A 15,230-nucleotide genomic window follows, 5' to 3' on the forward strand; every position below is an offset into this window, starting at 1 on the left:
CCCAATGCTGAGCCAGGAATAGCGAGAGCGCCAGGCTTAAATAATGAGACACAAAACAGGTGGCAGGTGCACGTAATCAACTTAAATACGAAAGGGTTGGAGCGCCCTTAAGAGGAGGGATCCTGATCGTGTCAATTTCTAGGCCAGTTTGACTGATAATAGCTCATTAATCCAAGGATCTCGTTTAGCCATGTCTGGAATTAGTGTAGGTATTGACTTAATCAAATTGGTTAGATACAGTAGCTTGTTCCTGGCTCCCACAAATCCTTGTGTAAAGTCTACGTCCTGTACTTATATCCTCAGGTTCAAGTTGCATTGCTAATTCTGAACTGGCTGTACACTGTCCACTGGCTGGACTTTGTAAGTGCATTTGAAGATTTTGGATACTTTGGATGCTTTTGAATCAGGCTCCCTGATTATCTTCTCTATTCAAGACTTCAAGCCATCTTAGCTTTTCAATATTGGCCATTTTTTTAAATCTGGTAATGTATGTGATCTGTTTTCCCTTGAGTGATTCCAGCAGCAATATTTTTTTTGCAACATTCTGTAGTAGTAACCAACCACAGAATATTCTTACTGAGGATTTGTATAATTTCAGCATTACTTGTTTTAAATTACACGCTTTTCTGTATATACTTTACAGCAATTACTGTTTTCCTTTTTAGGGCTTGCCCATTATACCTAGATGATGTGTTTATGTGAACATATCACTTACCTGTCTTTTTCATAAGTACGTTCTTCAAGTTCACAGTTTTCCACGGAATCTATACTGCAATTTGCTGTTTGTTAACTTCATGTAATACTCTACATTTCCCTATAGTAATCCTCTTCTGGTGTTTTCCCAGCCTTGGGTTCTATCTAAAGTGCTTGAATTTTGATTTCCAGCTTCTACAGTGTTTGCTAGCCACTCTTTTTTACCAACTATACCAGAACCTATTATTCATTTAAATGAGAAAGAGCATTAATAATGCACATGACTGTGGTATTCCACTAATTGCATTGCCCCATTTGGAACATTTATGCCTTTTGTACTCTCTGTTTTATATCCAAAAGACTTAATTACCTTGAGTGTATGCTGCCTGCAATTTGTGAATTAATCTTTTATGAGGAACATTATCAAAATCAATCGAAAAATCTTAATATACCTTATTGTATGCTGTGTGTGTCCAGTAATGCAGATGCTTGTTCAAAGATAGTTAAGCAACATTAACCTTTTCTAATTTCCCTTTTGACTAATCCATAGGATCCATAGATTTCCATAGTTTTAATAGAATGAAGACATTGCTCTGTAATTGCTTTGTTCAATTGTATCACCTTTTCATCAAACATTGCTGAATATACTGGCTTTAAAGCATCAAGAGACAGTAAACAATTAAATAACCAAACTAACTTCCTCATAGGCTAATATATATATATAATAAATATACTGTAAGTTAATTTGCCAAATCTTTTTAATCTATTCTAGATAGTACACTTTTGTTGCATTCATCAAGTCTTAGTTTAGACACACCTTCTACTGTATATACTGTACTGTACAGTCACATCTATGCTTATTTTGGATTAGGTATGAGCAATAAAGGGATTTATCGGCTGATGTTTCTACAATCCTTGTAGAAACATGAGAAGTGTTCTTTTTATGGAGGACCTCTTCTGTGTTTTTAAACTAGAGCCATGATGCTGCATACTGAGAAAGCAGACACTGTTATGTGAGGATAACAGTGCAGATAATTCATGTGTTTGCTCTTCTCATGGGTTTTCGATAAACCACTAACTTTCTTAGCTTTACGCAAACACCAGCATTGGAACAAAAGCTGTTGAGCTTTCCAGTCTGAGGACTTTTATAGTATGCTTGCTAATATAAAATTGTCGTTGTAATATATACAGTATATATCAAGACACAACATAGAGATCTAATACAGTACTGTATATGGAGTTCACAAATAGTATTAGTAGTTAGCATAGTAGTTAATTGTTAGTATTGTTGTAGACATTCTTGCCTAATTATTTGGAATCTCTACCAAATAAGGTTTTAAATATCTACAAGCATCATCTTGAATAGGAAAATACACATAATCATAATCGTAATCTGTTGTGTTTTACAACCTACAGTAGTCCTATCAAATTGTTCTAGCAAGGTCTCTTATTTAAGGCTCTGTCGAGGGTAATGGTGTATGAGACTGAACTGCTATGACCAGTTTGGATTTCCCATTTCCAATAGGATTTGGAGATCTGGAGATTGTTCTGGACAGGAACTGTGCAGGAAGTATATCTTGAATTTGTCTCGATCACATATCGCTGGTCACCGAGTTAATCTCTTTGACAATGAGTAACTTAATGTTGTCTGGTGAGTGTAATTCCCTATCACAAATAAAAGCAGACGATATCAACAGGACCTTTATATTTTCCATAGGAATCGAACTCCAAACTGCACTTACTAAGCAGCTCTTTAGAAGAAATCCGTCAAAGTTTTAGTACGGTGTGCCATTAGTACAAAGAAAAAATATTACTGTAACATCTACCAAAAAAAGACAAAGGTAATTACTGTACATAATTAAAATAACAATAAGAATGAAGTTTTGACCAACATCTTCATCTTCATTTACAAAACACAAGGTAAATGACCTTTTAGTGTTCAAATGTAATTTGCCAACTGAATCCTACAATTAATATTGCACATACTGTTACAAGGAAAGCATAGTGAAACAGTAGTAAGCACTGCTGCCTTGCAGCACTGGGGCCCTGGGTTCAATTCCTCGGGTGCTAGCTGTGTGGAGTTTGCAGGATCCATAGTTTCGTCACATGGTCTAGAGACATGCTGGCAGGTTAATTGGCCCTGGTGTGAGTGCGTGTTTGTGTCTGTGTTTCCTGTGATGGACTGGCCTTCCACCCAGGGTGTATCCCGCCTTCCACCCAGTGTGTTCTGGGATAGGTCCCACGCCACTGTGACCCTAAATTGAATATGCAGCTCTCGAAAGTGATGTGATTACATCACACATTGTTACATTAGAAGTTAATCACATCAATATGGGTACAGTTACTTTTTAAGATTGTGAACTGCAGCAGACAGCCATACACATTTACAGTATTTAAAAGTGCTTTATTCAGTATTCACTAGCCTATTGACATACAGTACTTGACACATTCCTGCATGGTTAATCAATTTGAAAGAAACACACAGATTTCCTGTAAATCCTGTTCAGAAAGGTAGTTTATATGATGATTTGCATCCAGAGGTATAGCCAGTTATCAGTCAGCTGTTCTCTTTTTTTGAACAGAAGTTCTCACTTCCTTCAAATATTACATGCAACTCATTTTTAAAACTGAAATCTAGAAAAGTGGATGTTTGCAACGTAGTGCGATATAGGCTATATCAATCTATTTTTAAATAATACCAGATGAATATTGTTTTTGACTTTTGAGCCATTTATCTGACTTTGAATGCATTCATTGTTTTGTTTTGTATAAATGAAACCTCTTTTTTTATTACATTGTTTGTATGCCCATTGGTTTAAATATTAGGAACTCCCAGTGAATTTTAATGCACTTTCACATCGTCAAGCTCTAGCTGATACTCTTGATATCTCTTGCAGGTGTCTATTGTAATATGGCAGGTCTGAAAGTATGCATACACAGCCAGTCACAGAAAGAAATGTACAGTATGTATGAGGGTTGAATATACTGTAGCAGTCTGAAGCATCTTCCTTTTTCCAGCAAAGCTATCCTCCTACATAGGACAGTGTTTCTCATTTAAAATAGCAATTGTTTTGCTATATTGTCTGTTCCTGCTAAAATTCTGTGATATATTTTAACGTTAGTTAAGTGAGTCAGTGATAGGGTATGATACACATTACAGTGTCACTAATGCACTGATTTCCTGTTAACTGATAGCCTGCCCTGCTGTGCGGAAGTAAAATGTGACTAAGCCTACTATAAATAACATCACCTACAGTATCCTTTCAGCACAGTTTGGCAAGTTTGCATCTCATTATTGTACAGGAAGTGTCGCTTTACCTTAAATCACCATCTAAGATGATTTGTATATTTAATTTACATTTCTGCCTCTATGAACCTTCCCCCATCTATGACACATGCAAACATTTCTTCATCTAAAGAATATTTTGTATTAAATGCACTGCTTTATGGGCGGCACGTTGATGCAGTAGTTCGGGTTGCTGCATTGCATCTCTGGGGACCTGGATTTAATTCTGGACCTGTGGTGCTACTGTATCTGTGTGGAGTGTGTACCGTATGTTCTCCTAAATTTGGCAGCCAGAATCCTGACCAGGCCTAGTGCAAGTGATTGCATTTCTCCTATCCTGGAGTCCTTGCTCTGGCTTCCTGTCAAGTTTCGTGTCGACTTCAAAATCCTCATGCTCACCTGTAAAGCTCTGCATGGCTTGGCACCTCAGTAGGTGTGTGAGCTACTATCATCCTACTCCCAACCTCGCAACCTTCATTCTTCTAATTCTGGTCTCCTGTCTGTCCCCCAAGCCCGTCTTCACTCCATGGGTGACAAAGCTTTGTCCTGTTATGCCCCAAAAATCTGGAACTCTATCCCCAAGGAAATCAGAGAGTCACCTTGTCTAAACTCCTTCAAATCCAGACTCTAAACCTCCTTCTTCAGAAGAGCCTTTACTTAACAGGCTCTGTTCTTTACCCACCTGCTCCTACTGTGTTCAGTACCGCCATCTACTGTGTCCTCCCATTGTGTCTTCTCATTGTGCGTATGTTGCATTTTTATTTTATTTTTTTATTGTTGTTGTAGTTCTGTATAGCACTTTGAGAAGCCACCTTTTAAAGGTGCTTTATAAAATAAAGTGTATTACTATCATTATATTCTCCTGTGTTTTTTTTGGGGATTATTCTACGTGCTCCTGTTCCGTCCCACAGTCCAGAAACATGCTGGTAGGTTAATTGGCTTTTGAGAAAATTGGCCCTGGTGTGAGCATGTGCGTGTTTTTGTCTGTGTGTGCCCTGAGATACTGTACTACTGTACCTCGTGCTCTTTGCATGCTGAGATAGCCCGTGGCTCCCCTGCATCCCGGAATTGGGAGAAGCAGTTAGAAAATGGATGGTGGATATACTGTACTGCTGCTAATAATTTAGGGAAAATTGTAATTGAACTTAATATTGGCAAAAGCTGATGCTGGTATGATGTATGTAATTTCCAAAGCCCACAGCCTGCTCTTTTATCTTAACTAGGACAATATCTGTATGAGGATGCTTTTGTCATATCTTGTTAAGTCATGTCTATGTCGTTATTGAAATCTTTCAATAAGCAGTTTCCTTCTCATTCAACTGCAGTCTGCCTGATGTAGGGCTTTGTTGGAATAAAAGTTATTACAATTATGGTTGCTCAGGTGGGTACAGTAGCTGCATCAGTATCCATAGTCTGCAAAGGAACAAGTAATAGGTTTATTCCATGCTGAAGAGAAGAGAGAAAACACAACATTTTGGCTGTGAAGCCTTCTTCAGCGAGTGTTATTACAATTATGTCAGTTTTAGAAGAGTATCTACAGTATGTATTTTGGATTGAGCAGTCTTTTTATGAAATATTTCCCACTCACTGTATGACATAAATGGGCTAGTACTGTATATTGTTTAGCACTTAAACCTCTAGATATTTAGATATATCAGATATTCATGTATTCTAAACATTTTGAGTATTTTACCACTAGAATAACTAATCAATCTTCAATATGGCTCTCTGTAATATACAGTGCCATACATAAATGTTTTTGCTGCAATAAAGCTTCTCTGGAATACTGAATCATTAATATCTGTTAGTATTTCTAGTTGCAGTTCTGCTTTGCAATTCAAATGTGGTTTTGTAGTTGTTTCCCCACCCTATCACATGACAGGAAATTAGACAGTATTTTTTCACAAACACTGCTTGTATCCTTACACCAGTGATGAGATTTCTCTTCTTATTTGTTTCTGATAAGAGATATATTATTGCCATTAGCATGTCTCTAATGTTATTTATACAGATGTCTCAGTCTGTTAGCTTGGACTCAAAATTGGTAAGGGGCAGTATGACACACTGCAATAGTAATAGCTACAGTTCTTCATGGGGCAATGGGACTACAAGCACAAAAAGGTAAAAGTGGCTATACTTTACATGTCCCATCTGGCAGTTTGTTTGCTCCATCAGTCAGTGATCCCACTATTCCACCCCAGAGAGTCAGTTTGGACAACACGGCTAAATTTGTGTAAAGAAGTGCCTATGATTTTGAATCCTTAAAGTCTCCCATATTCAAGCCCCCCCAGAAATTCAAATTCAATTCCGTTAACTTTGCTGTACGTAACAGTCCTTTTAAACCAGGATACCACTGTTTGTTTAAAATCTTACCAGAAGAGCAGCGACCTTTGTCTGATGTGGTGACCACAGTGAAACAATTATTTCTCTTCCTCTTCATTCTGCGTAGGTGAGTGTGTGTCACCGCACACCAAAAACAAAAAAATATGAAGCAAGAGAGTGTTCTGTTTTGCACACTTCCCTGATCTTCTTTCTCTGCCCTTGAGCCTGAGGAAAGCATTAAGGAATAGGGGTTTGCCTGAGGCTGAGCTCCATGCCAGTCTGATCCATAAGAAGGTGTGCAAAGTGAAAGTGAAGTCCATGTGTTTTTGTGATCTGCATGGTTGAAGAGGGAAAACCAAGCTAGATCAGTGCTCCTTAACAAGGAATTCAAATATGCACAGGTGTGCCTAAATAAATGCTTGCAGCCACTAAATACATATGGCACTGTTTGTATTATATATGCAATTTCATATGAGTGTATTTAATAAGACAAAGTTCTACACAACCTATATATTGAAGTGAAAATGCAAGAGGTGAGACATTCACTTGAGGAAGAAGTTAAACTCCACTTACTCTAACTAGCGACATTAGTCTAGAATTGGCAAATCCACTGTAAAAAGAACATTTTGCATGAAAGCACCAAAGGGATGCCATCAGGGTTTAAAACACAATTTTTAAACTTCTGAATTGTCATATTACAATAAAGGAAGTGTGATAAGCGTGCTGCTCCCCTGTCAAACAGGATGTTGCAATTTCGAGGCGTGACAGCCCTGCACTCAGTGAGCTCGATCCCCTCTGTTTGTGCTCTGTTCCTTTTTGCAAGATGGTTTTAGAAGTTAAAATGCAAGGAGAGACATACGGGTATTCTTTGACTACTAAAAGGGAAAGAAAAAGAAGCAATACTGTGCTAGGATTGTGGTATGGTATTTCCAAGCAGCACAGACCAATGGTTCAGGTCTCAGCTAGGATACTTCTGTTGAACCCTTGTGCAAGGTGCTGTATGACACTGCTCTGTGAAATGCTGTGCTGTGTAAATGGGTCTGCAGTTCATCACCGCAAATGAGACATTCTTTTCCATTGACGTACGGTATCTGGTTAAATGAAAAAAGCACACTTAAAATAATATACCATTTTTTAATCTCCCATCATAACTACTGAAAAGATGTGTTCAAGCAGCATTTCTCACTGAATTCCAACATGTGAGTTTAAAAGTGGGATTTCAGATTTCCAGAAAAAAAAACATTAAAAGTGTTCATCAGGCAGTGTACTTCACATTATAAATGCTTTATTGTTAAGCATTTACAGATTATAATAATATCCTTTTGAACTTGGGTCATATACTATATTGCATGTGAATATACAGTATATTTACTAACCCCTAAACAAAATTCTAAAGTCACTTACTGTACATCAAGATGCAGGCATTTGTTTTATCTGAAGTACTGTAGATCTTATAATGAGTTTGGAGTGAGCAGAAGTTGTAATAGTGCCGACTGGACTTCCAGGCCTCTTATTTTAAAAATTATTTATATTCAATTTCTGCATACTCAGAAAATTTATATTTCAGATATTATAACATTTTATGATTGATTTTATACAGATGGATCACAAATTCTGAATTCTATTACAAATGTTATACAGTACAGGTGTAACACATTTTATTAAATAAGAAAGGAAATTCAAATGCTGCAAGTCATAGTGTGTGCAGTCTGTACATAAGATGTGTGTGTAAGTAAGTCATTCTTCATCCATTTTTAAGGAATTTATTCAGAATTAGCTTTAAAAAAAGAAAGTTTTATTTGAATATTTGAATGAGATTTTTGGTTCAGAATCCCAAAACCAGCTGCACAGAGCACAATAGATCCAATCAGATATTGTGTACCCTCAAATCTTGCATTCTGGCTGCAAAATTCCATGCAGCGCACATTCTTTTTAAATCAAAAGTTGCCCTTGATGTTTTAAAACCCCATGCATTGACAGAATAGTGGTTAGGCACTACTGGACCCAGCATTGACACTGACGGCTCTGCATTTTAATTTCTGATTACAGAAGACCTATAAGCTTACAAAGCTCCTGCTGTGTTTGATGAAAAGGCTACATTCAAGAGGTCCAGGCAGGCAGTGCAGCTGGGAGAATACATCTTTGAAGAGGCAGCAGCCAGAAAGACACACATATCCTTACGCCTTTTTCTGAGAAACCGCTGATAACAACACAACTTTCAACACTGGGACCATGTGTGCTTACATTGTCCCAATAATGTACTGTATGTTGCCTGCTGCAGTGATCCGTCATCAAAATCGATGTCTTGTATTAATGGTGGGGTGCTGGCTAAGCACTGTGTATTTTCTGTTAGGGATAGTAATCCTTTTTCTTTGCCAAAAGTGCATTTGCTTGATATTTGTAAAGAAAAAGTTCTACAGGAATAGAAATATTTATACTCATCCCTGGACAGATCTTCAACCCTAAATCAGACTGTGCATACTCTGGAGTCTTGGATATTTAACTATGCAGTGCAGTTTAATTTTAAGTTGGCCACAACAAAATTCAGTTTTAAAATAAATCAGTATCTGGACTGTCTTTTCTGGTTGATCTTCCTGAAGTGAAAAGTTCTGCGTCCTACTCTACTTCTAATGCCATTATTATTTATATAAACTAAATGCTTTTATCATGAATGACTGACTGCAGCAACTATCTCCGATTCCATTGTTTAATAGCTTATGCTCCAAAAAATCCTAGAAGCATGGGACAAAAATTCTAATTTATTAAGGACTGCAGTGCAGAAATGGTGGAAACTTCCCAGCCAGTCACATTTAGTGCATTACTTATATTACAGAGTTACATGTGATTGAACTCCGCAAAACGTGAAAAGCAAAAAACATGGCTTCAAATTAAGAAACCCTGCCTGGTTTACTTTGAGTGTCCCCACTGCTGTGAGGAGATAGTGCCCACAACCACCCAACTTTTTCTGTTACTCTGTAGAGGGGTGACACTGTTGTCCCCACTTTACGTGGTAGTCAGTCATAATGGATAACAATGAAAACTGCTGCCCCCTACAGCTGTGCTAGAGAGGCTAGTAACAAGGCAGAACTCACAGTGAAAGGACCATAGGGCTATTTCTTTAGGACCCACTGCTCACACTTCTCATTTGCTTCTTTTAGAATCCGATCAACACCGATGAACTTAAATACATTGTTAATATAACTCAAAATGCAGTGTTGTAAATCCATCTTATCCATTAAATATTGCCCTCGATATCATCACCATTCACTGAAGTCTTTACTGTGGAAATAAGCCACCAATGTTGTTGTTTTCTTTCTATATATGAATGTGCACTGCTGTGTTGTCTGCTGCTTGTGAAAAGTATGACGTAGGGTAAATACAGTATGTGAACTCTGTAGACTGAGAGAATTCGATTTCTAGAGATTTCTTAACCGGCCTTCAGGAATGATGATGACAGCTAAGCCTTTCGCCCCAGCTGTTCTTGATCATAATCTTTTCCGCCATATCTTCTCAAAAACAATATATTTATATCATGTACAAACAGGGCTGAAAAGAAGCTGGGGCCAAGGCTAGGTGAGATAAGGGAAACAAGAAGGTGAAGTGGTTCAGACATGCCAGTCTTCAGGGTCACCTCAGCATTACATGGAGTAGAAAATGTGATTGCACATGCACAAGGGAAATTCCCCAAGCCAGCAAAACCACCTTCAGACTTCTGTTTTGGAATTTAGGCTAGTTTCCTATCTGCTGACATGCCATAACAAAATGAGACTTGACCCCGCACATTACCCCTCAAGCTCTTCATTAAACAGTAGTTCATGAAGAAAAACGACGCCCAAGAACTGAGGATTGAGGATTGAGAACTGAGGATGTTTATTGATTATTTTGGTAGAGTGAAATTTGTCTTCACCCACTTGGCTGAGGGTGAGTCAACCAAGGGGGACTAGTACTGAGGTGTGAGAAAATAACTAGTGACATTGCACAAATGCCACTGACATGATTTCCATTAATTCAGAGTCAGTGACTGAATCACTCCCTTACCAGTTGAGATTGCAGGTGTGGCATATTGCTCTAGAAGAGTTCACATGTTTCTTTTGTAATCACAATGAGGGTTTTGGTGTCTTGTGCAAAATGATAATGAGTGATAATCTGTTTTTTTATGTTCCAGCACACAGCGCCGTAAAGAGTTGCACAGCACAGCTAACTAAAAAAAAATTGTTATATATATATAAAGCTATAGACCAAATTTGGTCCCTTGGTTATTTTTCATCTGTTCTATTTGGAACCATTACCTTTAACAATGTCAGTAAAATGGTTTCATTCGGAGTGGTAATTAAATTGCCAGTTTAATTTAACCTGGCACCATTTACATGTCAATACGTATTTTAAAAATATTAAAATGGTGGCATGGTGGCACAATGGTTAGTATTGCTGCCTTGCAGCATTAGGGCCCTGGGTTCAATTCCAGGCTTGAGTTGCTATCTGTAGTGAGTTTGTATGTTCTCTGCTGGTTTGTGTGGGGGAAAATTGGCCCTGGTGTGAGTGTGTGCCATGTGATGACTCCTTTCTGCCTTGTGTCCAGTTCTTCTCAGCCTCTGGCTCCCCCACAGCCCAGTATTGGATAAAGTGGAAATCAGAAAATGGAAGGGATATAAAGTTCAGTGTCTCTCTTATTGCCCCTTACATACTGTAAGTCTTAAGCATGCATTAATCTACAGTGTGAGAAACTGTCCATGAAAAAGATGTTGCTTGCATAATAATAAGGAATAATCAAATCTTTATATTTTTCATGGATACAATGAAAGTGAAATAAAAGATCACTTTCCCTAATAAGCAGTCTGTTACATGAGATGTGTTCATTTTGAGTTGCCTAAATGCACATGTGGTACAATAGCTCATATAAGTATTACCTAATATTTATATAAAAATCTCTATACTGTATATTAAAACAACTAAAAAACACAAGAAAACAAAGTTGAGGTATATTGTTAGTTATTTAATATGTTGTAGTTTTTAAGGGGATTTAAAACAATGTTCCTGCAAAAATTTAAAACGACATTGCTGCACAGTAGGACAAGAGCAAAGCCAATTTCTCAATGTGATGTTTCCATGGTACCTATCCTTCTACTTTAACACTCTTGGAGAGAGTGTCAACAACTATCCATAGGACGTACTGTTGTTCTTAAATACAACTTAGATTTTTTTATTTTCTATTTTCTTTCTTCTTATTTATTTTTTGTATAATTTACATGAGACTCTGGACATTTGGTTGTGAGGATAATCGTTAACATTCTAAAGTTGTTAAGCAGGATTTTGAACACCAGAACCATTGATAACAGCTTTTTAATTATGTTTTCACTTTTTAACCAGACATCTACCTCCTGACAAGACAACAATATCTTTTTAGAAATCGTGCCGAAATTGTGTAACCAAACACAATTATTTGAGAAAGGCATGTTCATTTAGAGAGTGCTGTTTGCGTCTCCTGAATTAAATTGTATATCTCTGCTAGGATACGCACCAGCTTTGCCCATTTCCATATGCTACTGGTCCATTCATATCTTGCTCTGAGGACACGCCACAGTACGCCTGGCACAATAGGGCCAGTCCTGCAAAGAGCACAGTTCCCAGAAACTGTAGTTGTAGTAATAAATAAAAAATACCACTATGTTTATTAAAACGCTGACAGCTTTTTATAGTTTAAGCATAAAATACTCCCACTAGATTTCGCTAAAAGTCATCAGCCACAGTAAGCTAAGACGATTAATCTTTTTATAGTTTCTGGACAGTAGTGCTTAAAATGCTGTTCAGCTTGCATTTACAGTATGTCTGAATAGCATAACTCCCTACTGTACATATCCCACTCTCCCGTGGCCTCTGCACACTTTGCTGCATACTGCTCTCACGTTTCAGGTTCTCAGGACTCTGCTTAATGCATTCGTTTTCAGGAGGCAGTTCTTTACACGAAGGGAGTATGCAACAGCCACACAACTGTATGGTTGAAAACTTGATATTTGATACCTGGTACAGTACCTTGGTTTACTAGGTGGATGAGATCCTTCGATCACTAAGCTACTAACTACCAGACAAGCTAGTTATAACTTTTCTTATGTTCAGTAACATGTCAATAAAGACCTTCACGTACATCCACCACATCTGTGCTGCATTATCGTACCGTATTGTACTGTATTTTACGACAGGGGCACAATTAGAATATTCCATTAATCAGAGACCACAATTCTGAAACTGTTGGCACACCTTCTGCTTCTTCCTTCTTGAAGATCATTGAGCACTAAGTGAACAGATGCATATTTAGATAATTGTAACAATATTCTTATTATCATATGGTATTCAAATATCTCAACTTGTATTGCACCCTGTAACAGTTAAAATGAGAAGCTTTGGACTGGATATAAATGATGACATACTGTACTGTAGGGCCTAATGCAGAAGCACATGCAGATATTGCATTGTTGTAGAATAAAACAATTGGATAATTCCTTCTTTTTTCTCGGGGGTCTGCTAAGGCAGTTCATAGTTCATGAGTCCATTATGGTGACTTGCTTCTGCTGTGTTCTGGAGTCTACTCATCCCACCTGTCAGGTGAATAGTAACAAAGAAGGACTGAAGCTTGTTTAGACTGTGTGGCATTGCACGGGGGCTGACTACAGTCCAATGCCCACTTGATGCCCACCATGCTGTATGCTTTTACATGAGACATATATTGTGTCTGATATGTAATTGAGCATAATAGAGTATATTGATCTAAGCTTGACAATTAGTTATTTTCATTCCTTCAGTATATCTAGAGCTTCTTATCCCAAAGGATCACAAAGTATTTACATGTACGTACAGGTTACATGTGGGTTGATCCAATCAGTGTTCTAAACTTAACTGGTGGGATTTTACAAAAGACCAAACCAATCATTGAACAAATGGAAGTTTTCTCGGGCGAATATCATGCACTAGGTCTACCTTTTGCTCCTTAAAAATTAGACTTGATCAACTTTTAACATTTTGGATCTTTTTCACATTTCCATTTTTCAACAGGAGAAGCCAAAGATTATTGAGCCCCTGGATTACGAAAATGTTGTCTTCCAAAGGAAAGCACAGATCCATAGCGATCCACACAGAGACCTTCTGCTGTGCCCGGTTGATGATGTCTCGGTATGCTCCTCGTTCATCCTGTTAATAAGTCTGTGTGTATGTTTGCATTGACCCAAGTCTGATACTCAAGCGGCTGTCTAGGTAACGCACCTAATTTTAGCAGGGGATGCAGTAGTTAGTAGTATCAAGCCTTTGGGTGATCATGTGGTATGTCACTGACCTGTTTGATACACCTTGTATTTTTTATCCACCTTTGGTCTGTCTTTATGTTCATATGTGTGCAGAGACGGAATCTGTTTGTGGTGGGGTGAAAATACAGTACATTTTCACATATCAAATGTGTCCATTTGTACCTTAAAATATATGTTATATCTATTCCAGGTCCTCAGAGGATACAAACCAGTAGGTCATTTAGTACACCTGAGTCTGCAACACATTTAGAGCTATGGAGAGGTCATATATTTCTTCACTGAAGTGGTGATTTATCCTTTCCTTCAGGTCTTAAGCTGTTAATATTTAAATAGACCCAGAAAACCCATCGTCTTCTGCACCTGGGGAGCTCATGGTTCTTACTACAAGCAATACTGTACTTTAAACCAGAAATGCATGTGCAGTGTCTTTTGTGGCCAAAGGTTAAGGTGTTTAAAGTGGTCCATATACAGTATAAGACTTTAGGACCTGATTTTTCAATATTGTCTTCAGCCAAAGTGTGTAGGTAATAATACTGTAGTAAAATCAGGTGCTTAATATGGTTGATATTATGTTTTTGAAAGCTTGACAACTGAAATATCCTCCTGATTTACATAGGAGTCATCAATTCCTCGACAGAGAAGAACTGTACATTCCTCTGTGCCTCAGAATGCTGAGAAAGAAGCCAGGGACTTGTTTGCCAAAGAGGTATGTCTTTTCAGTTAAGGTTTTTGCAGTTCATTTGTGTTTATCACACAAAGTTGTAGCTGGCAATTTGAGCATTTTTTAAAAATTCAGATGTTTCTTCTTTTTTATTTTGTGGTGCTTTCTTAATTTGGAATTGGTTAATAGTTAATTGGTTCCTGTCACTGCTTCCTGGAGGAGGGAGTAGTACTGGGAATAGTGTGTGCTTTTTTCTGAAATGCACACATTCTATATACCACAAGATCCACCGTGTCCCTGCTGATTTAGTGCAGTGATATGGGTCTTTTTTTAAACACTGAAGCTCCTGGTAGTCTGAAGAAAGCCAAGCATACCCTTCCTGACCCAAGACTGTTTGCTTCCAGAGGTGTTTAGCTAACTGTACTTCACTTCTTGGGTTTTCCAGACCATACTGTACCTGGTTTATAACATAAGCCCAGATTCAAAGCAATGATATCTAGACAACATAGTTCACTCTGCATACTTTCAGCACATTTTAAGATGAATTTGAATTCTAAGTAGCACACCCGACCAGAGCTATTCTCTTGTGCATACATATAGGCCTAGGTAGGGCGTTCTATTTAAACTTCCACTTCAGGCAAACATGTTGACCGTAGCTATGTTCAACTACATTCCTTAACCTTTAATTAAAACCCTACACTGACCACTGCTTTCCTTTTTTGTACTTCCTGGCAATGCTTGCTCAGAAGTGAATGAAATCATTAAGATGAGAAATGCCATAAGCAGCCACACAGATGAAAGATGAAAAATATGCACTATTCATCCATCTATTTTCTAACCACTTATTTCAATTTGGTGTAACAGAAGAACCCAAGCCTATCCTGGCAAACAACAGCCGCAAGGCAGCATACACTCTGGATGGGACATCAGTCCCATCAGCCCATTGTAGGACAGACACACAGAAAATGTTCCC

The 15,230-nt window shown here is 37.9% G+C and overlaps 1 protein-coding gene across 3 annotated transcripts in view; it reads left to right on the plus strand.

The window, feature by feature from the left end:
- Positions 1–15,230, plus strand: part of dock11 (dedicator of cytokinesis 11) — a 137,966-nt gene that overhangs the window by 5,403 nt on the left and 117,333 nt on the right. For all 3 annotated transcript variants that reach the window (XM_088649079.1, XM_088649076.1, XM_088649078.1), the window contains exons 2-3: positions 13,349–13,465; positions 14,213–14,302. In XM_088649079.1, the coding sequence (XP_088505205.1) occupies positions 13,349–13,465; positions 14,213–14,302 (207 nt within the window). The remainder of the gene's footprint in view (positions 1–13,348; positions 13,466–14,212; positions 14,303–15,230) is intronic.

This window comes from Lepisosteus platostomus, chromosome 10 (genome assembly GCF_059453375.1).
Source record: "Lepisosteus platostomus isolate fLepPlt1 chromosome 10, fLepPlt1.hap1, whole genome shotgun sequence".
NCBI classification, from domain to species: Eukaryota; Metazoa; Chordata; class Actinopteri; order Semionotiformes; family Lepisosteidae; genus Lepisosteus; species Lepisosteus platostomus.